The sequence below is a fragment of the Sus scrofa genome, chromosome 6 (genome assembly GCF_054392235.1).
Source record: "Sus scrofa isolate SSC_HxYL_T2T_F1_AM1 chromosome 6, Sscrofa_HxYL_maternal_Yorkshire_Landrace_v2.0, whole genome shotgun sequence".
In the NCBI taxonomy this organism is placed as follows: Eukaryota; Metazoa; Chordata; class Mammalia; order Artiodactyla; family Suidae; genus Sus; species Sus scrofa.
Genome location: NC_139388.1, coordinates 100,869,202 through 100,893,620, shown reverse-complemented (window position 1 = coordinate 100,893,620; position 24,419 = coordinate 100,869,202). Strand labels below are relative to the sequence as shown.

General features: G+C 53.0%; 1 protein-coding gene and 1 long non-coding RNA gene across 2 annotated transcripts in view; one reads left to right on the top strand and one right to left on the bottom strand.

The window, feature by feature from the left end:
• Window positions 1–22,128, top strand: part of LDLRAD4 (low density lipoprotein receptor class A domain containing 4) — a 176,925-nt gene extending 154,797 nt beyond the window's left edge. The window contains exons 6-8 of the mRNA XM_084965707.1: window positions 5,832–5,974; window positions 14,732–14,782; window positions 16,062–22,128. Of these exons, the coding sequence (XP_084821833.1) occupies window positions 5,832–5,974; window positions 14,732–14,782; window positions 16,062–16,550 (683 nt within the window). The 3' untranslated portion in view covers window positions 16,551–22,128. The remainder of the gene's footprint in view (window positions 1–5,831; window positions 5,975–14,731; window positions 14,783–16,061) is intronic.
• On the bottom strand, window positions 8,896–12,188 carry LOC146402700 (uncharacterized). The gene is made up of 2 exons (XR_014807599.1): window positions 11,139–12,188; window positions 8,896–9,862 (listed from the first exon to the last, which is right to left on the bottom strand). It is a non-coding gene; the product is annotated as an uncharacterized LOC146402700 (long non-coding RNA).
• Window positions 22,129–24,419: the final 2,291 nt, after the last annotated feature.

Sequence of the window (24,419 nt, the reverse complement as noted above, 5' to 3'; positions counted from 1 at the left end):
CAAGGGTTAGCCCTGGAGGGCAGCAGATGAGAGCCCAGTTCGTGGCGTCCCGCCTCCGGAAGCAGTGGAGCTCTTCACGGGACTGACAGGTGCTCCACGTGGGGATTCAGTAGTGGATTAAGAAGTGTGGGAATCAGGATGTAAGCCAGTGTATTTTGTGGATAAGTTATTTATGTATTTGTCCTTTAGGCTCGTACCCACGGCATCTGGAGGTTCCCAGGCTAGGGGTCGAATCGGAGCTGTAGCCACCAGCCTACACCACAGCCACCGCAAAGCCAGATCCGAGCCATGTTTGCGACCTACACCACAGCTCACGGTAACGCTGCATCCTTAATCCACTGAGTGGGGCCAGGGACAGGACCAACGTCCTCATGGATACTAGTCGGGTTCACTACTGCTGAGCCACAACGGGAACTCCACTGTGATTATTGTTCTCTCTTCTGAACTTGAAGCTGTGACATTCTTGTGACACAGGCTGAATCTCCCCACTTGACCATTGAGGTCTCCAAGAGTGTCTTTATTCTAACCAGCCACATACTTGAGGCAGTTTATAGTCTCCAGGCCTCACTGCCTCGTGTCTGTAGGATTGGGGATAGAAGTTGCTGGCCTTGAGGAACATCTAGCATCTTACAAGTGTCCCATAGCCATCAATGAAGAGGAGGACACCCCCAAGGCTGTGTCCCCATAGCCCCTGCCCAGGAGGACAGGGCATTGCTCCTGTGCCACAAGAGGATGGCAGGAATGTGGGAGGGCGGCCTGTGACAGCTGCCGTGGGTGGGGTGGGGTCGGCATGCCCACATTGTGACCTCACTGTGTTCTGTGTGAAACCTGCTCTGAAGGTGGCCGAGGTGCCCACCTGGCCTGGGGCAAGGAGGCGTCAAGGAGGGGCCTGGTGCCACTGTGTCTTCAGGTCTATGAGGACGCAGACTGTAGGTGTGGAGCTTCAAGTAGCGAAATGTGCGGGATGCTGGTTCATGCCGGCGGGGCTGGCCCTCCCACGGACACCAGCCAGTGTATAGAGGTGCCCACACCACCGCCAGCCAGGTCTGCCCAGCTCCTCGCTAGACCCCTGGGCCTCTGTGTCTGGATTCCCTGCGCAGCTTGGCATTTCTTAGAGATGTTTCTGTAAAACTAGTGTCATCACTGTTGCTGGAGGTTTATCAGTTTTATGGATCATGTGAAGTAACCAGCTTTTCTCTGTTACATTTATTTCATTCATTCATGTTCTTTTTTTTTTTTTTTTTTTTTTTGTCTTTTGTCTTTTGTCTTTTTAGGGCTGCACCTGCCACATATGGAGGTTCCCAGGCTAGGGGTCCAATCGGAGCTGTAACCACCAGCCTGCACCACAGCCATAGCAACGCGGGATCTGAGCTGCATCTGTGACCTACAGCATGGCTCACGGCAACGCCGGATCCTCAACCCACTGAGCGAGGCCAGGGATCGAACCCGCCACCTCATGGTTCCTAGTCGGATTCGTTTCCACTGCGCCACGACGTGCACTCCTGATTCATGTTCTTATCTTTATTACCTCCGTCCATTTACTTACTTTGGATTCAGTTTGCTCTTTTCCTGATTTCTTAAAGTGTGAACTCAGACTATGGTTTGTGTGTGCTGTGGGTAGTTGTAAGGCTCCCGGCTGGGCTGCAGTGGCTGCTCATCACGGTGTCATGAGCCTTCAGCAGGAAACAGGATGTGTGTGTATTGGACTTTGGCCTCAAGTTCTTTCCTGGTGGCCTGCATTTGGTGTCTTCTGCTGCTGCTATCAGGAGCTGTGGGAATTGAGGAGTAAATGACCAGAGGCCTGTGTTCAGACTCCCCGCTAGACACAGGAAGTGTTGGAAACCTCAAGTATCCTATTATTTGCTCAGAATGCTACTGTGTCCATAGGGGGTTTAAAGCTTGTTTGAAAAGCTCTTCCAGCGTTCATTCTCTTCTCTGCCTAGCCTGCCACCCCCCACCTCACACCCCCCCACCCCCACCCCTGCTGCTTCCCGGGCTCCAGGCTGGGTGCCCCTCAGGCTCAGAAGCAGCACGTGTTTGCCTCTTTGGGGCCTCTTGGCCCCTGTGAGCAGGCAACAGGCTGACTGCCTTCTGTTGCGCCAGGCACAGACTCTCACCCTGGGCCCCAGGGTGGCTAGGTGTGGGCCCGCCTGGGGAAAGTGCTCCTGGGGCCACTTCACAGAAAGCAGGTGCCCCAACTGCAGTACAGGGAGCTGCTGGACGAGGCCCAGAAGCCCCCAAAACATCTGTGGTTGAGATCAGAAGTGAGAAATCTCAGAGCTGGACGCCTTAAGAACAGGTGTGCTGAATTTCACCTGATATGCGCATCTAGACATGGGAATGCAGGGTTTTGCTTTGTTTCTGTTGTTTGTTTTCTAGAGCTTCTTTTACTTGTCCTGTGAAAGTTATTTTCTTGAGTAGGTGTGCAGTCAGGCCATTGGCCACAGAACCATATCCAGGAGCTGGTAAGAGCTCTGGGGACCTGCCAGCCTCTGAGCAGTGTCCACCACTCGTGTGGGCTTTGGGGTGAGGAATTGTCAAGGGGGAGCCCGAGTCACTTATCAGTCACAGTGACTTCAAAAAGCTTTGAGGGGAGGCAGCTGGCTCATCTCCCCTCACACATCCTACCATGCTGTTCTCTGTACTTAATTTGCCTTTTATGAGGCATTTTTAGTAGGATGTTCCTGTTTAAAGTGAGAGGCTATAGGAAGGTGGGTACGGAGGTGCCCATGCCCCCACCCGAGCTTGAAGGGCGGGGTTCTGTGGCACAGGACTGGGGGTTGGAAGACATCATGCTTGTCCCTAAGAACCCTCTCTGTTCCCTGCAGTTTGCACTCTGGACCCCTCTGGGGGGAGTGCTTATACCCCCAAGAGTGAAGCCTCGTACGTCCCCGTCGTTAGTGCTCCAGAACGCAGTCTGTTTTCCTTGACTGGTCAGCCCAGAGATGAGAGCGAAGGCGGCCTGCATGCTGGTCTCTGCTGCCAGGCTTGCCATTCCCACATCCAATCAGGACTTGGTTGTCAGGATGGTGACCTCTGGGACCTGGGCCCATCTCCAAAAGTGACAGACCAGGAGCAAATATTTGCAACACATGTAGCAGATTTGAGACTTGTAGCCGTAATGTGTAAAGACTGCTTGCAAATTTAAGAACTGAGAAAACTACAAATAAATGAATGTGAACTAATGTGATTATGGAAAAAAAAATACAAATTACCAATACTTGGGAAAGATTGAGTACTCATAACTGGACTTCCCATCGTGACTTAGCGGGTTAAGAACCCAGCTAGTATCCATGAGGATGTGGGTTTGATCCCCAGCCTCAGTCAGTGGGTTGAGTATCCGGCATTGCCATGAGCTGTGGCATAGGCTGGCAGCTGCAGCTCTGACTTGACCCCAAGCCTGGGAACTTCCGTGTGCTGCACCTGTGGCCCTAAAAGGAAAAAGAAAAACGAAAACAAAAAAAGATTACTTGTAACTGGGGAAATAGATTAAACCAGACGCATGTTTTTGGCCATCAGCTTGGTCCAGGTGAGAAGTGAGAGTGTTGGGACCATGAAGAGGAGATGCCCTGTCCTCTCCTTGACAAGAACAGCATTTATTTACAAGGTTATGTCCTTGACCCAGAAATTTCAGTTTGAGAAACCTTTCCAAAGGGATGCTTACAAATGTAGGTCACATGCAATCTTCTGATCATGTAGAAAAAAGGAAAAACCAATCGGCCAAAACTCCATCACTGAAGAAAGCAAGTCCCAGCTTCTGTGTCAGGGCGGGCAGTGGCACCACAGAGGGTGAGGTCAGTGTACATATATTCTTTTTTCTTTTCTTTCTTCTTCTTTTTTTTTTGGCTTTTCTAGGGCTGCACCTGCAGCATACAGAGGTTCCCAGGCTAGGGGTCTAATCGGAGCTGTAGCCGCCGGCCTACGCCAGAGCCACAGCAACATGGGATCTGAGCCACATCTGTGACCTACACCATAGCTCATGGCAACACCGGATCCTTAACCCACTGACCAAGGCCAGGGATCGAACCCGCAACCTCATGGTTCCTAGTCGGATTTGTTAACCACCATGACGGGAACTCCTTTCCCCCCCTGCCCCCATATATTCTTGTTTAAAGACGTAGTAAGTGGAAAAGAGCATGACAAACTTGTACAAGGATTCCATTGGCTAAAAAGAAGAAAGGCCTCATTCAGCAGGCAAGACACAGATGCCCACAGCGGGTGACCTGAGCTGGGGGTGTGGGTGCTGGGAGTCACAGTGGGTGCTGCCTGCCAGAGCAGCAGAACTTGAACGCTACAGGCCGTGTCCATCTGATTTCTTTATGTTTTAAAGCAGCCTTCATTATTTTTATAATATAGATGCTTTTCAGAGGAAACACATATCTACCCTGCAATGGCCATAGAATTAGGGAAGGATAACTGGATTGTTTTGCTGCCGGTCATCCACATAGCTTTCCATACGCAGGAAAAGATGGCTTAGAATGACCTCCACGTGAAAATGTGTGGGGGCCACACTGAAGCCATCCGTAGAGCAATGCGGTGGCGGTTTTCTCGACAAGAGGAAACCTGTCAATTCCAGGGCGTGATTTAACCTGAAAGGTGCGCTTTGAATACTCGGCTGTTCACCTCCAAAGTCAAAATACAAGTTGGGAAAACAAGGCCTTGTTCTGGGTCAGTTATTGTGCTATGTTGGTGGCCCTGGGTTCCCCAGCTTCTGTCTCGTCCCCAAGCAGGGATCTGTGGGCTGGTGGCTCGCTCTCTACACTGCTCCTCCAAAAAGCCCCCTTGTGCTGGGCCACCCGCGCGCCTCAACCCTGCCTGTGGGAGCCACCCTCCAGCCAGGCACTGTGCTGATGGTCATCCCAGAACCCACGCTTGGGCTCCAGGGTCTGTCCTCAGTGTGCCTCTTAGTGATGCAGCTAGGCCCCCGTGCCTGATGCCAGGAACAGCAAGCACTGGGGCAGGGGCACAGTCTCTGTCTCTCACGCACATACGCACACGCACACGGGCTCATCTTGTAAGTGGTGACGTTTGGGTTGAGCCGTGTGGCCCCCGTGTATATCTTACATGTGTCTGTGCATGCATGTGTACGCATGTGTATCCATGTGCGTGTTCATGCATGTGTGTACACTTGTATATCCTTGTTTCTGTGCACATGTGTGCACCCCTGTGCATGGGTGTTTGTGCACACACATGCACATGGGTGTGTGGTTGCAAGTCGCAAGCAGAACCGCCATGGACAGAACCCCCGGCCCTGCCTAAGGTCTCCCTGCCGCCCCACAGAGTCGAGCACTGTCCTCTTCTCCTGGAGCCTTGCTCTTCAGTTGCCACCCCTGCACTGTGGCTTCCTCTTAGGGTGGGGGGCAGCTGGAAGCCACAGGCAGGAGGGCTGAGCCCCCCTGATCCCTAGTGTGCACAGGCGGAGTGCTGGGGACGATTTGGGGGCAGTGGGTGCAGACGGGCCTTCTCAGTTGCTTCCCAGGGTGGAGCCTTTGCAGGCCTCTCTCCTCCAGGGCGCTGTGCAGGCCCTGGGCAGAGGCACTTTGGGAATCATGGTTCTTCCACTTTGTCACTGTGGGCAGATCTGGCGGGACGGGGCGTAGGGGACAGGCAGATGCTGTCAGGCTCCAGGGGATGGCACCCAAGGGTCTGCCCGGGGAAGAGGGGTGTCCCTGTGCAGCGTCCAGGTGTGATGTCCGTCACACCACAGCCCCCCCCCCCCACCCGGGAAGTCCTATGGGGCCAACGGGACACAGGACTGTAAGGACAAGGGAGGGTTCTGCCCCTGGGGGCCAATGCGCCCCTCAGGCCGACACTGTCCTCTTCTGTCACAGCGGAGCTGGAGCTGGCCCAGGTGCTGGTCGTCGTGGTGGTGGTCACCGTGATGGTCGTGGTCATCGTCTGCCTGCTGCACCGCTACAGAGTCTCCAGCCGCTCCTTCATTCAGCGCCAGAGGCCGGAGGCCGGGCTGCAGCCGGTACGTGTGCCCTGGGTGTTGGCGGGGAGGTGGGTGGGCGGGCCAGCCCTTGGGTGCCACCTCTGTCCCTGGACCACCTGCTGGCACCTGTTTTGAACTTGCGGAGCTTGGCGGTATGGGGGTTCTTCCCCAGTGTCACACATGAGTCCCATCTGCGCTGGAACTCAGTCCGGGACCACTGATGCGTCCTGCATCCGGGCGGGATGCCGGCCCAGGTGCGGCAAGCTGGGGACAGCAGCAGGGCAGTGAGAGTCCAGGGTCTCCAGGGGGATGAGGGCAGTGGGTTCCATTGGCCTCATGGAACAGCGAGTCTCTTTAGCTTGGTTTTAAGGCTCCTGCAGACTTCTTGGCCTGAATCTGTGGTGTGACGGACATCACACCTGGACGCTGCACAGGGACATAAAACACTGGTACTGGGAAATAAAACACTGGTACTCAGTTAAACTGCTCTGTGATCTCTGCCTGGGACCCAGGGCCACACGAGGCTGTTCCAAGCTGTGCTTCTGGACCTTCAGAGGAGCCTGGGAACACTGCTTCCAAGGCGCATGACGCCGAGGCTTCCTTGGTGGGCGGAGGGGGCCCACCCTGAGTGCGTCAGGACCAGGGCTGTCTGGGGACCAGCTTGGGAGGCCGCCGTGAGTGTGGTGCACTGTTCTGCTGGGACCCAGAGTTGGGGGGCACACTGCATGGGCACAGTTGCTCAGTGAACCGTCAGTCTGTCCCTGTGGTTCTGTGTCTGGCTGCCGAGCAAAAGGGAATGGTGGGGCTGTGCAGGGGGACCGGCTGTGCTGCGGGGCTTCAGGTTGGTCCTGAGGAAGAACCTCTTTCCCTCCTGCATTTCCTGGCCCTCTGCTGTCTCCTCCATCATCCCCAGGTCCCCAGTCAGGCCCACAAGCCCCCTGGCCCTGTGAACCTGGCCCTTTGTCATCCCAGCAGTGTGGTTCTCTCAGGTCCTGGGGCCGAGGACCCCTGCTGTTGAGTAGCTCTGTCACCTGCAGGAGGGGACCATTCTTCTCAAGTTTGGGACACAAAATACCACTGTATCCTTGGGGCACTGGCTCCCAACATCCCCAGACACCAAACCTGGATGCTCCAGTCCCTGATACTAAACACTGCGGTGTTTGCGTGTGACCCACATGCTTTATGTTACGTCTGGGTCACTGAACAATTCTTCACATGATGTAGTTGCTGAAGTGTGGTAGAGTCAAGTTTTGCTTTTTGGGGTTTTCTGGAAATTTTTTTTTTTCCCCCAAAGATCGTCTATCTCGGGTCAGTTGAATCATGGATGCAGAAGGCCAGCGTACGTGTGATTCTTCTGGGTTTAAAGAGAGAGCCCAGAGAAAACCTTGTCATGGCAGCAGTGGCAGAAACAGCATGGCCAGCCTTCGTGCTCAGCTGTGAGACAGGCCTGCCGGCCCCGCCGGGCCCCTGCCAGGAGCTGATCCCAGCTCCGTGTTACACCTTCTGCTGGGGTCAGTGACAGAAGGCCTGGGTCCCACCCTCCCTGCAGTGCAGACAGCACACCTGGCACGCCTGCCCCAGCCGGAGCAGAGGCAGCAGGGGGTCTTCTGTTCACTTGGAAGTGGGTCCCCAGGCCCCTTCTGGGGCAGCAGTTTGGCCCCAGGGGCTGCACGTCCATTTCTTCAGATGGAGAAGGTAGCAACATGACTCTTCGAGGCCCCTTAGGGGCTGCCTACATAGGCAGCTGAGGACACTCAGGGCCCAGCCCGGCTTGGTTAGTGGATGCTTGAAGGTTTGCCTGGAGCTGCATTCTCTTCTGAGCCAGGGATGGAGGTCAGGTCTGGAGCCTCAGCTTCTGTGGCCGCTGCTACCTGGTGTTTCACACTCAGGATGCATTTTCACACTGACCAGAGACACTCGAGGCCCTACCTGCACCTCCCAGTTCACGTCTTCTCCCAGCCTTAGGTCCAGACCCAGGGAGCACGGTGGGTGTGGCCCAGTAGGCTTCCTGTCCCTGCACTGCCTGCTTCTCCCCTCATCTCACCCAGGGCGAGCCGCTGCTCACTCACTGCTCCAACTAGGGCCTCTGGCCACTGGAGGTGTGTTTGGCTGTCGCTGCTCGAGGAGGGGGCCGCAGGGACACTCTAAAGCCCACCAGGGCCCAGGGCAGCCCCCCAGATGACGGAGGCCTCCCCATCAGCAGAGACCCTGATGGTCCCGCAGACCATTGGGCAAGTGGGGGTGGTGGCTGATGCTGTGATGCTTGTGGGTCTCGTGGCTGGTTGGGAGGTGTGGCCAGAGTGGAGACTGCTGCTGGTCCTGCCCCATCAGGGGCTCTTGGTCTGAGCTCTGCCTTTCCTTTGTCCACTTGGTCATTCAGTGCCCGTGGGCCAGCACTGACCAGTCCAGAAGGAGATGCTGCAGAGCCCCAGCCTTGAGTCAGTGGCACCCACCTGGCTCCTGCTGTTTCACAATCTTGGGGGCAGCCAGGGGGGTCTCCAGAGGGTCTTCTGTGTGTGGGGAGGGTGCACCAGGTACTGTAACTGTGCGAAGGGTGTGATGGGCATGACGATTGGCCTGGGGCAGCTGCGAGCACCTCCCTTCCTGGGGGCCGTGTGCAGGCTGTGCCTGGGAGGGAAGCCATGAGCTCGGAGCTGCTCGGGTGTTGAGGTCTGAGTGCTTCTGTGTTTGTCGTCAGAGCTCCAAGGGCCTCTCCTTTTGCTCAGGAGCCACTGCGTCCTCTGGTGCGCAGCTTATAGGTGTGGGGCGCCACCTGCTGGCCTCACTGTGGGTGCACGTCCAAGGCTCAGCCTGTGCAGAGCTGGGACCCCTCAGCTGGTGGCCTTTTGGCCCATTTGTTCTAGAACTGAGTGAGGTCTCATGGCCGTGTTGCTAAGAAGTGTGTTTAGTTTAAGCTGGTGTGAGAAGGGCTGGGTATCTAGTTCATCAGCTTTCAGGGGTTTGGTGTTAACACTTGGTTAAGTTTATTTTTACTTCTCTCTTGGGGAAGCCTTGAGAATCAGGGCAGAAACAGAAAGGAACATGTTGGGCTTTGTGTCTGAGGAGGACACTCTGATTTGGTTGAGGAAACCTGAGCCCTGGGGTGAGCCAGGGGCTTCCCTTTGTCCAGGAGGGCTTCCAGGAACTTGGAACCACCCCTGAGCTTCTCAGGGAGCATCCTCTGGAAACAGGGGTTGGACCAGCGGCTTCCTTGGGCCAAGCCTCCCTGATTCGGAAGGTGTGCTTTGTGCAAAGCCCTTCCTCACGTGGCCCCTGGCGCCTCTACCCACGCCCGTGGGAGGCCACAGACCTGTGCAGCTTGTCCCTGGCCATGGGAGGACAGAGGGAGACCGTGGTGGCCGAGGCCCCTCAGCTTGTGGCACCACAGTGTCCCTGAGACACTGTGCCAGGGAGCAGGGGCACAGGGTGGTCTGGCCCTGAATTCGGTGCAAGCAGCCATTTCTGGATGAAAATGGAGAGTGAGCTGACTTCCATGAAGTTATAAGCAAAGCAGGTGCTTACGTAGCAGCGGCTGCAGTTGTGTTGGGTTTGCGACAAAAGCCGGATGTGTTCTTGCTGAGTTGGCCTTGCCTTAGTGCTTGGAGCCTGGTTTATGTGATTCAGGAGTTTTGAGACTTGTCTCGATTTCATTATCTTGGACCGCTAAGTAATGGGAAAACAGTAGAAGGGCCTCAGTCTTCCAGACACATCTCTGGCTGGCCCTGAAAGATGTTTGCACCTGTCGCTGGAGCCTCTCCAGAGCTAGGAGAGGCCTTTCTGAAGCCTACCCTGTAGCCCAGCCCTCAGGGCCAGCCAGCCTGCCTGGATGAGGTGGAGGTAGCTGGCCACCGACTAGGAACAGCGGAGGGACAGGAACATTTTCTTCGCTTCGAACCACGTGAATTCTGCTTGTGCAGCCATTTTGACCTGTAAAACCAGCAATTTCAATTAACAAAATAACTAAAGGAGTTGTGTCGGGCATGTCTTCATTACCAGCTGCTGCAGGGATTAAATCAACTATGAAGTACGGTGCATGGCCTCCCTGGAGCCAAAGCAGCGCCAGGCCGGCAGTTGGGGCCCCAGCCTCACCAGCCCTGCCAGCTCTGTGGTCCCCCCACAGGCTGCCTTGACAAAAGTTGCTCCGTCTTGTAAGAACGGGGAAATTTCACGTAAAAGTGGAAATTTACACCTTTCCTTGAAAAGCGAGCATATCGGCCACACTGGCTTGTACTCCTGCTTTACTCCCCAGGCTGGGGCCGACCTCTGGCTGGGGTCCCACCCCTGCATGGGGCCTCAGCTGCAGGCAGCTTTGCCTGGTGATTGCTTTTAGAGAAAACAATTTCTTCTGCCCTCATGTCTCCACTGTAAAGCTGAAAACAAAGATGGATGAAGAGGGCCATTGGCTCTCAGAAAAATGAGAGGACTTCCTTGTGGAAGTAAGATCATTCTCACTAGATGGGCTGTTCAGCCAGGTGAGTCTGGGCAGGATAGCTGCCCAGGCCCGTGCTTGGGGCAGGGCCACAGTCTGTGGGCTCCTCTCCATCCCTGGATGCCTCGAGAAGCCACTCCGGCTACACTGCAGGTATGGCCAGGTCCAGGGAAGGGCAGGCCCACAGCCCATTCTGGCCCCTGTGCCTCAGCCTTAGCTCATCCCTGCCTACGTCAGCCTGCATTAGGAAAGCATTTCTAAAATGATAGATGTGAACCATTTTCAGTGCAAAAAACGAGCGCCTGATGGTGAAGTGTAGCGGGCGAGGCTCTGACCGCTGGCTGGCCAGGGCACAGGCTCCCCACGCTGGATTCCTGCCACCCCGTTTCAGGCACTGGATCCTACCGTCTGCCTCCTGTTTGTCTCTGCAGGAACATGCCTTTTGCAGACCAGCTATTTAAAAGGTTCCTCCTTGAAGCATTAGGAGATTAAACAATTTTAAGAGCTTCAAATGAGAATGTCTCCTTCAAGTAAGAGAAAGGAGGCCAAGTTGCTGGCAGAAATTGGATAAGGACGCTGGGCCATGGGTATAACACAGTGAGTCCCCAAGACGTGTCTTTAAAGCAAGCGAGTAACTCAGATCATCTTTATGCTGGTGAGCTTGTTCCGAACGGTTCTAACGTTACCTTCAGAGCTTACAGGTTATTATTAGTAACATTTTCAAGAGGCTTTTTAAAGAACTTCTCAATGATGGCAAGTCTTCCTTTTTCTTACCTGTTCTCTGAGGATGGATTTGATTTTTGGTACCAGCCAAACTTTGTTTAGAGTCTTCAGATGTTGCTGATGAAGTTCATGATATCGTTTTGGTGTACAGCCCAGGGCGACAATGAGTAAGGCTGGTGTTAGCTGAGCTGCAAGCTGGCCCTGTAGAGAAAGGTCGAAAGGACACAGGGAGTGGCGGTGGACAGAGGGAGGGCCTGGCCTGTGTTAAGACTCCTGCGAGGAGACGTGTCTGTGTGGTGCTTTTACAGTGAGAACACACCCTCTGCTCACGTAGGCTGATGCTCGAGACTGTCCCAGACTGTTCTGAGCATCTGTAGCCTACGGCCTCCCAAGGGAGTGCATTTGAACATGGTCTGTATTGTGACAAACAGGCTATCCTCAGAGTTTTAACTAAAATTGATAAAAATTTTTATGAACCAGTTTTAGCAGCCTTCTAAATAGGCATTATCATTAATAATCTAAGTTTGTTTCGTCTCTTTTTACTTTGTTCCTAAAAATTGGTGTGGTTTGTTCTGGGGGAAAAAAATCCTCTAATTCTAATTCCGAGTGGCCCTTGTTGGGGAGGCTCCCAGGGCTGTCAGAGACACCAAGGGAGGTGGCCGGGGCCTGGCTTTGTCCCCCCACCAGCTCTGTGGCTGCAGGGAAGCACTCGCTCTGTGCCTCTCACATGCGACAGGAGGCTCACGCGTGTGGGTCCCCCTGGCGCCCACGCTTGCTGCTCACTCTCCCAGCCGAGCCCAGGAGGCACTGCACACTCCTTTGCTGCCTGCTTCCTAGTGGCCTCACTGATCTGTTCGGTGTTCTGCACATGGAAGGGTTCGCTTTCTTCTCTTCCCAGCAGAGCTTCCTTCGAGATTTGTCTTTCTCTCAAGGGCCGAGCCCTGGGTGGAGTGGAGTTGGGAGGGAGAGGTAGCTGGAGAGTCTGGTTCAGGGAGGACACTGACGTCATGAGGAGCTGCCCTCACACCTGAGCAGTTACTGCCGTCCTCGGGCACAGTGGTGGGAGAGGCAGCAGCCCTGAAGCCTTGGCTGCTGGAGAGGCTGCCCGGGGAAAGGAAGAACAGAGAAAACTGATTTTATCAGAAGGCAAAGGTGTTGCTGCAGATGCAATCATTTTTGCCGATGCTTTGAAAGTCTCACCCTAGGACAGGGAGAAAAACAGATTTTCAAATATTTAAGGCCATGTGATATGTTCATTCACTGGGAAGGGGGAACCTTTGAGTAGAAGCCAAAATATTCAGCAGGGGCCTTGCTTTGCACAAACTGTGTCACCACAAAGGGATTTACACATACTGCTGTCTGAGGTCACATCACAGCAGCTCAAGGCCACTTGCCCTCACAGACCCACACCTGGGTGGATGTTAGGGGTTGTCTGTCTGGTAATACGAAGTTGTCACCACCTTTGTTCTGGGAAAAACCAGAGAGTGAAGAGGGGGCCTGCTCACACACAGGACGTGGGGCCCACTTCCTTCTCCCCATAGCTGGATGCCCTTCTAAGTGTCCTGGGGCTGGAGGGATAGCCTGGTGCATTCTGCTCCGTTCCAGTGTCTCCAGTAACCTTACTAGGAACAGGTACACCAGACCTGGCTTGAGAACGAGGCCAGTAAGAAAGCAAACTGGAGTGCGCTGAGCAGCCAGAGGGGGCAGGCCAACTTGCTTGTGTCCCAGCAGCTTCGCTGAGGTGACAGAGGGTGGGGTGGCCCAGAACCTTCAGCCTGTGGCGGATGAAGATGAGGATGAACTGGGTGGCCGTGAAGTGACAGTGGACAGTCCCCACAGGAGACAGCTGGGACAGAGGGAGTGCATTCGGGTGAAGGTACAGGCAAGGTCTTGTTCCCATGGCACCACGATCTCACTTCATGGCTTGCCTGAGTGTAATGAAAGGTGACTGTGTGGGTGTGAGCACCTGTACCCTTGAGACAGGAGATGGTTCCTGAAGGAGCAGACAGGGAAAACTCCTCCTATCTGCAGATGAAGAAATGGGCTCTCAGCTCAAGGTTCCAGCCCAGGGGACAAGGTGGCATGTGTCGTTCTCATGAGGGGCCGTGGGCACTGGGCACAGGTGCTGAGAGGCCCTGCGGGGATCCTGGCAGCAGAGGGGAGGCCAGGGTGGTGCTGCGGGATGAGGTCTGTGGCGGGATCCACAAGGGGCCATGTGAGCCTGGAGGGAGAGTGTGGCCCCTGAGGCATCCCCCCCCACTGCCCACCAGGAGCAGGCCAAGGGGCCAGAGGGGTGGGGGGACCAGGAGGGGTGCCACCAGCAGGAGGGGCTCCAGACTGCCAGAGGCCAAGAAGCATGTGGGGATCTGGGAACAGGGAGGCAGATGAGAATTTGCTGAAATACGAGTATGTGGAAGGCTTGGGGGCCTCGGCTGGGCACTTTTCCAGTTTTGCTCATTTCTAGGGAAATAAGTCATTGAAGATGGTCATTCCATTTTGAGAAAATGTGCCACCCCCTCCGGGGGCCTCCCTGCCCAGTTCACCTGGCCGCCACACTGTGCACTGAGCGTCTACCTGCTGTTGCGGTTGCAGGGGTGGAACACTGAAGGATGTTCTGTGTAGCTCTCAATGAGAGTGACTGTGCCCCTGGATGCAGAGGAGCAGGCCCGAGGCTCAGACACTTGTCCCTCTGTCATTGTTACAGAGTTGTTTGTATACTCAGGCAGGCAATTAGCCCAAACTTGCTCTGAACGCAGCTGCCCTGTGGTTAACCCAGGGGGACACACCTGCTTGCAGTGAGGGGTGCCCTGCTGGATGTGGCCCACATGGTCTCAGGGGAGATGGCGTTTGCCTCTGAGACCTGGGGCTGTTCACACCACAGGAGGCCATGAAGGCACAAGGTCGTATTCACATATTCCTGGGGACCTAGAAAGGCAGGCACCTGTTAGTCACAACCCAGCAGATGCTAATAGCCAACAACTTGGGTTCAACAGGGGTACTATACGGAAATGCTCTGCAAAGTTTATGGCATTAGAAGTGACCTTTATCATGCCTTCTGTTTGTCACCTTGTCAGTCTGGCCAAACCTTTTTTATTTTTTGCTTTTTGCTTTTTTAGGGCTGCGCCCATGGCATATGTAAGTTCCCAGGCTAGGGGTCGAATTGGAACTGCAGCTGCCGGCCTACACCACAGGCACAGCACCAGATCTGAGTTGCATCTGCGACCTACATCTCAGCTCACAGCATTGCCAGATCGTTAACCCACAGAGCAAGGCCAGGGATGGAACCTGCATCCTCATGGATCCTAGTCGGGTTTGTTACCGCTGAGCTATGACGGGAACTCCTGGATGAACTTTTTTGAAAAAAAGCTATTGAGCAGTTAGCTGTCAGGGTTCGCCTGCCTTGTAAGCATTTGTACTGAAGAATCAACTTACCAGAAGATGCCCAGGGGGCTCTCACGCTTGGGGATCTGACCCTCTGTGGCCAAAATCCTCCATCAAGGTGTGGGTGACACAGGACTTGGGCCTCTTCGGTTCTGGGTGGTAACAGCCCGCTCGCCTTGGAGGGTGAGCTCTTGGCTTTGGGTGCAGCTGTGCAGACTAATGACCTTCCTGTGCTATCGTTCCCCTACCCTCCATTCTGCCAGGAAGGACGCCTGTGGCCTTTAGACGGCTCTGGACCTCGGCCTGCCTCAGAGGTAAGGGGCTGGACATGGGGGGCGGTGGCAGGAGAGGGGAATGAATCAGGTCAGTGGAAGGATTGAACCTGTCAGCACAGATGAAGGTCAAACGCCTGCCTATAACTTGACTTAGGAGGTAGGGGAGGGGCTTTCCTAGCAGCCCCCAGGCCTGTGATTCTCTGGCCAAAGCACCTCAGAAAATCTGGGATGTTCACTTGATGCCTTAAGCTGCCAAGGATGAGATGATGGGTGTGGTGCAGCTTGTAAACATCATGCCACCATTCATCCCATCTCCCAGTTGAAAGCATATGACTAAAAATAAGTTAAACCACGGTGCGAAAGAAGTTGATGGATGAACATACATCTTTACATACATATATATATCCTTCTTCTAGAAGAAGTCTGGGTGGTGGGGTGGCAGTGGGGTAAGAAACAGAGTGCCTCGATTCTCTTGGGGGGAAAAACTACCTATAATCCTATTTACTTTGGAATATAAAAATTTTCATGTCAGTAACCAAAAATAACTGCAGGAAAGAAATAACTGGAAAAATCGGGGGAGTTCCCGTCCTGGCACAGTGGTTAATGAACCCAACTAGGAACCATGAGGTTGCGGGTTCGATACCTGGCCTTTCTCAGTTGGTTAAGGATCCAGCATTGCTATGAGCTGTGGTGTAGGTCACAGACGTGGCTCAGATCCCGCGTTGCTGTGGCTCTGGTGAAGGCTGGTGGCTACAGCTCCCATTAGACCCCTAGCCTGGGAACCTCCATATGCTGCAAGTATGGCCTTCAGAAAGACAAAACAAACAAAATCTGGGAACCAGAAAGAAAAGCAGTCCCTTGTTACCTATTTTTAAAGGAATACCTTGGAAAGGGCACCAAGTTCCTATAAATGATTCATACTTGACCCAGTGCCTCGTGCCTGCTCCAGGGACATCCCGGGAGAGGTTACAACTTAAATTTACAGTGGAAACCCTGCCCACTCCCCAGCGCTCTGAATCGCAGGCACAGATGCAGGCAGGGGCTGTGTGCCTGAAGCAGGCCCCAAGGAGGTGGGCAGGCAGGGGGGCTCCTGCTTTCCCGTGACCCGGTGGGACGCATGTAAGCACAGTGACTCCATTAATCCCACCTTTTCAGTACCAGTTATCCAGAGTGAACCATCGTGGCTTGGGAAGGTAATGGAAGTCATGAGAAGACGACCCTTCCTCGAATGAATAGTCTTTTCCTGGTTTTGTCGGGGAAGAAGTTTTCAGCCGGGTGGGAACAGACCAGGCGTGAACTTCCCTTTCTGTCCGTGCAGCTCATGTTCGGCCCGCGGTTCAGGGACGGGGTGCCCGGCCCGGCCTTCCTCCAGAGGGAGCGGGACAGGTTCGGCGGCTTCCAGCCCACCTACCCCTTCGTGCAGCGCGACATCGATCTCCCCCCCACCATCTCCCTGTCGGATGGGGAGGAGCCGCCCCCGTACCAGGGGCCCTGTGCCCTGCAGCTCCGGGACCCTGAGCAGCAGCTGGAGCTCAACCGCGAGTCTGTGCGGGCCCCGCCCAACCGGACCATATTCGACAGCGACGGGCTGGCGTCGGTGCGCAGCGGAGGCCCGTGCCCGCCCAGCAGCCACTCAGGCATCAGCGCCAGCACCTGCAGCAGCCACGGGCGAATGGAAGGGCCGCCCCCACCCTACAGCGAGGCCATGGGCTGTCCCCGCGGCTCCGCCCCCGTGCCCCCCAGGGCACCCGGGAGCATGGTGCCGCCCGCCCAGGGCAAGGACAGGAAGGCTGGGGACCTCGCCTGACCCGCCGGGCACAGGTGCCAGAGGGAGTCGCCCCTCCGCTCCGGCCAGCGCAACGAGCGGTCTTTTCTGATCCCTCTCAGGGTAGCGGCAGACAGACCAGACGGGAACAAACCTCCAGTCTGGCTGCAGTGTTCATGGAGGCAGTGTGGGGACAGGGCTGGTTGTGGCAAAGGGTGTGCATGGGGACCCAGGAAAAGGGGTGCTTGGAAGACAGTGGGGGCGTTTGATTTATGAAAGCTGAGTTGGCAGAGGAAGAGGCCAGAGTGCCCTGTTTTTACAGTTAACCCGAGTACAGAGGAAAGTGCTATACATTACAGGGGTGAAGCCTCGGTTTGCCTCCCCCCGCCCCAAACTGTGGAACTTTTGTTCTTAAAATATGATTCTAAGTTCCTGTTTTGTGTGCCAAGGTATAAAGTGAAGTCAGATGAATGCAAGGAGTTAATTTGTGTTGTGATGCTGCGTTTTTAAAAGTTGCACTGTCTTCGTGTTTAAGATAACGAGGAAGCTTTACTTGAAGTTCTGTATGTTTTTTCACCTGTGGATGGTTGTTACCTCACAGCCATGCAAAAAAGGACGTAGCCCCACATTCACCAAGAAGTTCATCACATCTCAGTGGATGCGTCACTGAAACATCTGCAACTTCTGGATGGACGAGGCAAACCTCAGCATTCCCCTCTTGATCTCAGGCTGTGTGTTTTAACAATGACCGACACCTGCACTTACACACCCAGGGCCACACGGTGCTGCCCTGGTCCGCCAGCAGCGCAGTTTCTTCCATCATTCAGATTTTTTTTTCACTGTAGCATGAAACATACTCAGATACACACGTTATTTTATGCAATAAATCGTTCAAAATGCAAGGTGGTTATTTGTATACTGTTGAAACCTGTGACTGCTCAGCGTGTTCCTGTGTTTGCCCCTTTCCTGGAAAACTGAGCTCAGGCCGGGATGGCTGGTTAGTACGACAGTTGGCAGTCCTCCCGCACAGCACGCTGGCCCGCACAGGAAGCCTTGTGTGAGGGAGGCTAGACTCTGCACAGGACAAAAAGCACAAGCTGCAGCCAAAATGCAACTGGAAAACTAACCTGAAATGCTGTTAGTCTGAGTTGGCTACTGTGGACATTTACAAACATTTCTCCAGTAAACCAGGAGACTTGCTACTTGCTCACTCCCTTTGGTGCACCCAGGGTGAGGGTGGGGGCTCTTCTACAGCTCCCTGACTGCTCTCACAGGGATTCTGAGCTGCAGTTTGAGTGTCCCATGTCCTGGTCTTAGAGGTGGCTGCCCGGTGGGGGACCTTGTACTGCCACTGCTAGTCCCACCCACCACTCCTCTCCTAGGCTCCCCCTGCTCGGTAGGTCCCTGGGTTGGGTCTGGTTTGGAGGACACCTCTCTCAGGAACATCACTAGCACTAGCCAGACTCCAGGAGAGAAGGTGGTCAGTGGCTGTCACTACACTCCAGCCCTGCTGGGCAGCGAGCTCAGTGAGGGCTGTGGTGAGATCCCCAGGACACACAGAGATGGCCCCTGACAGGTCAGCTGAGGGCCATGGGAACCTTGCCTGAGGGAGGTGGACTCGAGGGGCGTGAGACTTCCTTTCACACCACCATTGAAGATGCCTGTCAAGCTAGGACCCCCTGGGGGGCTTGGGCAGATTATTGGCCAGGCATCCCCTCTGACGCAGCATGAGGAGGAGCGCTGATGGTGTCTTGGTTCCAAAGCTACACTTTGCTGGAGCGGGTAGGTGAAGCACAGGGAGCCTGTAGTCACTTGTAAGTGCGTGGATGTTTGGCAGGTGTCCACAGGCCTGGCCAAACACTGAATTCAAGTAACATCAGTTATCCTTCAGGACAGAGGTTGCTCCCTTCACCACCCTAGAGAACTGCCTCTGATGGAAATTGTTGTTTGAAGCTGCAGATGCATCAGACCAGGGCTCGAATGGTCTCTGAGGCTGGACCTCCATAATGAATTAGTTTAAAAGCCAGGGTCATAAATTGGACCGTCAATTCTCAGACACACAGGGAGAAGGTGCTTTGGACCTCTGTTCCTTCGAAGGCTGCAGCCAGCCTGCTGCAGAAGGAAGAGCAACGGTGAAGACACACGTTGGTCATTGCGGCCTAACGTTCAGGATGATGGTGGAGCCTACGGGTCCAGTTTAGAAACCAGGGTTTTAGGCCATTGGTGAGCAGTGGGTGGGAGTGGGGCTCCGTGACTTCTTTGTCCTAGCAACTCACAGGGCATGAAGCCCAGGCACACTGAGTCCTGTTTACAGGAACATCCAGCACCTACTGGCTTTTTCAGAAAGCCTTGTTCCTCAGACACTAAGGCCACCCTTTAGTACAGAGAATATTCTGCTAAACAAATTATGCATTTACAAAGTTGATCTCTTCCATGACCAAAATTCATTATTAAAAAAACCTTGACAAGCATACCTTCTGACCACTGCACCACAGATATGCTTGGACACACAGCCCGAGTACAGCCGAGGGGCAGAGCTTAGGAAGGTTTGTCATGAGGACGACACTTAAACCCAGTCACCCTTGCTGGGCGAGAACATGGGCTAGCAGGAAACTGGGGACCTTCCTCATGAGCAAGGAGACCTGCAATCAGATGAGTGCGTCTTGAGCTTCAGGTTATCACCTCCATCCTCACTTACCTGGATCTTCTTGTCCAGGTGCATGAGACGGCCTCAGAGGCAAAGCACTGTCAGAAAGCTGCTCAGGGTGGACAGAGTCCATTTCCATCTCCACCTTCCATAGCAGCTCCCCCTGCCATGGCCACAGGCTGCCATGCTGGTGGATCCTGCCGCAGGCAGGGGCTGGGGGATGCTCCCCACACCTCCGTGTCTGTGAAGGAAAAACTGGGAAGGATACTTGGTTTTTGTTAGTGTTTGGATCTTGTCTATACATTGAAACCAGAAATGCACCAGTGCTGGATGTGGGCCTTACCACCCCCATACCCCCAACCTTGACAGAAGAGCAGGAACCAGGCTCCCCCTCTGCTCAGCCTGTTCCCCAGTCACGACAGCCTTGGCAATGTGCAGACGCATTTCCAAGTCCCTGCAGTGTGAGGACAGTGTCTCTAAAGGGACATAGCAAATGCAGATGAAGGAATTGCTCTCACCCAGGTCTCATGCAGGTCCCAGAGACGTGGGTGGCTGTGGACATCCTTGCCAGCCCTTTATAGGAGTTAGGATTTTAGCTTAGGTGGTTTCACCTTCCACATGGCTGCATCTTGCACAGTTCAAGTTCACATTCACGGCTGGGATCACCTGCTGCCACTGCTGCTATCTTCCAGGTCAGCCGAGTGAGAAAGCTCACTCACAGAGAGGGAGCTGTACAGGCAGCACTGTTCTCAGTGTGTGTGACACATGGTGAGGTGTGTGTGTGTGTGTGTGTGTGCGCGCGCGCGTGCATGTGAAGTGCTGGGGTGGGAGCCATAGAGGCCAGGCAGCACTGTTCTCAGTGTGTGTGACACATGCTCTGTGTGGGGGCAGGGGGAAGTGCTGGGGTGGGAGCCACAGAGGCCAGGTAGCACTGTTCTCAGTGTGGGTGACATATGGTGGGTGTGGGGCACGTGCTGGGGTGGGAGCCCTAGAGGCCGGCTATGTAGAACAGTCCTTTAAAGAGCTCGGGGAGGTAGTAGTTTTAAGTGGTCCAGGTGTCTTCAGCAGATGTGGGAACCAGGCCCCACCTCTGTGTGCCTGACCTACAATGGTGCTTTTCGGGGCCTGTCTTAGGTTTTCATGTGTAAGGTGCTGAATGCCAAGTGAAAACATTATACTCATTTCCTACCCAATGGGTAGAATAAACATTTCTTTACACTGCAATCTAATGTATAGATACCAATTTTAACAGAAATGGCATAGAATTTTTAAATGCCTATATGCTTTGTCCTCTTTTGTAAGGAATTTGCAAAAGGATGCACACAGATAAAAAAGCCTATGTAGTTCATTTTCCTACTAAGCATCAATATTATAACACACGGGCAATAAGTCCGAACAAGCAAGACACAGCCTATGGCCAGCAAATATATAGCAATCAGACTTGAATCTGCATTGTGAAAATACTTCTAATGAAATAATTTAAAAAAATCCCACAGCTTTTTAGTCCCATCAGATGCTTATTTTAATCCCTTCAGTAAATGCTCAGTTGGACCAGTATTAATTAGGAAAAAATACTGATTTTTCAACTTGAAGGGACCTTATATCCCATGTTGTAGAATGAAAGGGCAGGTCCCATGGCAGAACCTCTCAGGGCAAGCACACTGGCTGGCAGCCCAGATGCCTTTGTGACCATCTGTCTCTGTGCCTTTCTGACAAACTGAAGCTGTGGAACCAATGGACAAGCAGTAGCATTTGCAGGAAAAATAACTCAGGACAAATCAGTGCACTTGACAGAAGCCTCACTCTCAGAAACATCTTTGTTACCGGTTCTAATTAGCTGGCTGGCTCTCAGGCCAAGTCTTCCCTTTTGGGGTCTCCAGGTGATCACGACCCCAGAACCAAAGTAGGTTTTGCTGCCAACTGGGGACCACGTTGCATGTCACAGACATCCTCTGACACACCATCTGCTTCCAACTCCGTTTTCAGTGTCTCACTGTGGCCTCTGCATTTGTCTTCAAACATTTTAATATTAAAAACAGAAAAGCCCATGACAGTGTTCGCTCTGTCGACCAGTGAATCGTGGGTACGAGCATGGAGCTTCCCAGTGCTGTCCACAGAGGCCATCAGTCAAGTTCCGCCCATCCGATGTCTCCAGTCTACTCTGTCATCAGAGGATGTTAACTCCAGTGAATTCTGTGATTTGCTCTGTGCTGTACGTGCACAATGGACTCATACCCTTGTCCTCCAGAAAACAAGTTACTGACTGTTCTTAAACTGAAAACATCTCTGCAACTGTTGATGCGAACGGAGCAGAAGTCAGGCCTTCTTGGATCGACTTTTCATGGGAAGATGCAGATCTGTGTGTGCAGTGGCCCTGGTGGTTCAGCTCAAGGGCCAAGGACCCGGCTTGTCAAATACTGCCCCAGGTCCCACCTCTCGGGAGGACGGCCAAACAGAGTGGATGTTTGAGACTCCGGACATCTGTCACCACACCATTGCTTCCTTTCCACAGAACTGATGGAGGCTGAAACTTTACTGTTAATGTCACTGGTTCATTTTCATGTGCTTGCTGGTATATTGCTATTTTTCATTTTATGGCTTTCCAATATCTCACTTTCTGGTGTAAAAGCTGTTTTCAAATATGTACAATATTATCCATAGCATTTAGTTCAATTTTCAGTAGACTGCTTTATAATGAAAAAGCACAGCTGCATTTGAACTTTTTAGTTGTTCACATGAGCTATGATAATCCACTTACTTTTCAACATGATTCCCAGTTCTACACAGAAAAAGACTCCCAATTGTTGTGCCTGTTATCTGAGCAATGGTGATGTCTTTCTTAGACCCAAGTCTGTTATCTTTAAAGAAAGATGTTGCTCTAAGTGCTTTGTGTTATGAAATCAGCCTTTCCTGCTTGTACTTAATGCTGTGGTCAAACCATAGCTCAAAAATCATTAAAAATAATCAGTGCTACACGTCTCCTTTTTTTCAACTTTCACAAAGTACACAATGGGGAGGGGTACTACATGTGTTTCAAAACCTGTTTCAAAAATGGTTCTTATGGTTCCCCAGCTAACCTTCCCATTCAGCTCTTACTCACTCTGACTTTAGAAATCCTTATAGTCTGCTATAAACCCTGGTCAGATCACATCACAGTGCCGGGTCCTACAAACAACATTCAGGAATCGTCATCTGAGATGAGATGAGGTATTTCCTTCAGGATCTGGACGCTGTCACAAAGAAACTGGAGTCACCTTAGCCCACAACTAGAAGGAGGAGTCTAAGAAGCATTCCACACAGGGCAGGTGCTCTCAAGGCTCAGGTCCTGGGTGTCAGAGGTTTTCAGTCCATTATAATGTAGCAAAAGGAACCTAAATTTCCTTCACTGACAGATGAGATATTATCTCTAAGCTCTAAATAAAGATTCAGAGATGACTGAACACACAAAATCTTCATACAATCTACCAAACTACTTAGAATAAGCTGAGTTTAGCTTGGTTACAGGAAGTAAATTCCTTTTTTTTTTTTTCCAGGGCTGCACCTGCAGCACATGGAAGTTCCCAGGCGAAGGGGTTGAATCAGAGCTGCATGTGTAAACTGTGCCGCAGCTTGTGGCAACACTGGATCCTTAACCCAATCAGCAAGTTCAGGGATTGAACCCCCATCCTCATGGATACCAGTCAGATTCTTAACCTGCTGAGCCACAACAGGGACTTCTACTTCTATTTCCCCCCCGCCTCCTTAGGGCAGCCCATGGCATATGGAGGTTCCCAGGCTAGGGGTCCAGTTGGGGCTACAGCTACCGGCCTATGCCACAGCCACAGGAACGCCAGATCCGAGCTGCGCCTGCAACCCACACCACAGCTCACGGCTACACCAGATCATTAACCCACTGAGCGAGGCCAGGGATCAAACCCACAACCTCGTGGTTCCTAGTCAGATTCGTTTCCAATGCACGACAACAGGAACTCCTACTTTTGAATTTCTATATGTAAGGAACCTTAAAGTAAAACCTTAAAGTTCATTTAAATAACTGTATGGACCCAAAACTCTCATGAGTTTTAACTCTATGAGTTATAACACTTATTTGATTTTTTTAAAGATTGTTTCGGAAAGGGGATTAGTAAGCTATGAAGAAGAAAATGGCTATAAAAAAAAGGATTTCTCTCCCTTAAAACAGCAAATAGTCACTGATAAATCACACTATGCTCTGGAATAAATTCTATAATCTCTTATTCAGCAGATATTTGAGAAGTATGACAGAATATTCCCCAAACTTCCATCCCGCAGTGAAGGTAAGATGGGTATAAGCCTTCCTCACAGAGAAAGTTCCACACAGGAGGGGAGATTCCTCCCTGACTGGGCTCAGTAAACACTGAGGAGTCCACATGAGGTTGAAGGTCTGGGTGCAGGGAGGTTACCTGGAGCTGTCCTGGAGGAGGCAGCAGGAGACGGTCAGTGGTCCCACTGGTATCCACCCTGGGCAGCGGGGCTCAGCATGGCACTGAGAGATGACAGGAGGTGGGATGTCTCCATTGATGAGGCCTGTGGGACCCCGTCCTGTGCCCTGGCTGTGTGTGCTGGGCAGTCTCCGGAGGCTGCTGATGACCCAGGGAGCTGTCCATCAGGCTGGAGCTGAAGTGACGGGGATCAAGGAGCCTGGCATGAGCCTCGAGAGCCCAGGCACTGCCAGCCAGGGAGGTGTCCAGACCCACATCCTCCACACAGGCCACACTCTGCATAGGACAGAACAGCCCCAGAGCCCTCTCCACAGCCTGGTATTTGAGGAGCTCCCACTGCACTTTGGGGCCTCCCTGGACCCCAGACCCTGCCACTCTTTTTTGGACTGACATCTGTTTTCTGGCTTGTCTGTGAAAGAGCAGAGCTACCAACTGCTAACAGATGGACAAGGAAGCGCTCAGGCAGCCCTCTTCAAGCCATCAAGGGGACATGTAGAAAAACAAGGTGTGCGTGAAAGAAACCTCCAGAACCTTTCAGAGATCCACTCATAGTGGCCTTGGAATAAACACTTTGACTCTCTATACGACACCTGAATTTATAATCAGCCTGTTACTTAAAACATCATAATCAGATTTCTGTCATTACACTGTTTTTTGTTTTTTGTTTTTGTCTTTTTGCCTTTTCTAGGGCCGCTTCCGCAGCATATGGAAACTCCCAGGCTAGGGGTCTAATCGGAGCTGTAGCCCCCGGCCTACGCCAGAGCCACAGCAACTCGGGATCTGAGCTGCGTCTGCAACCTACAC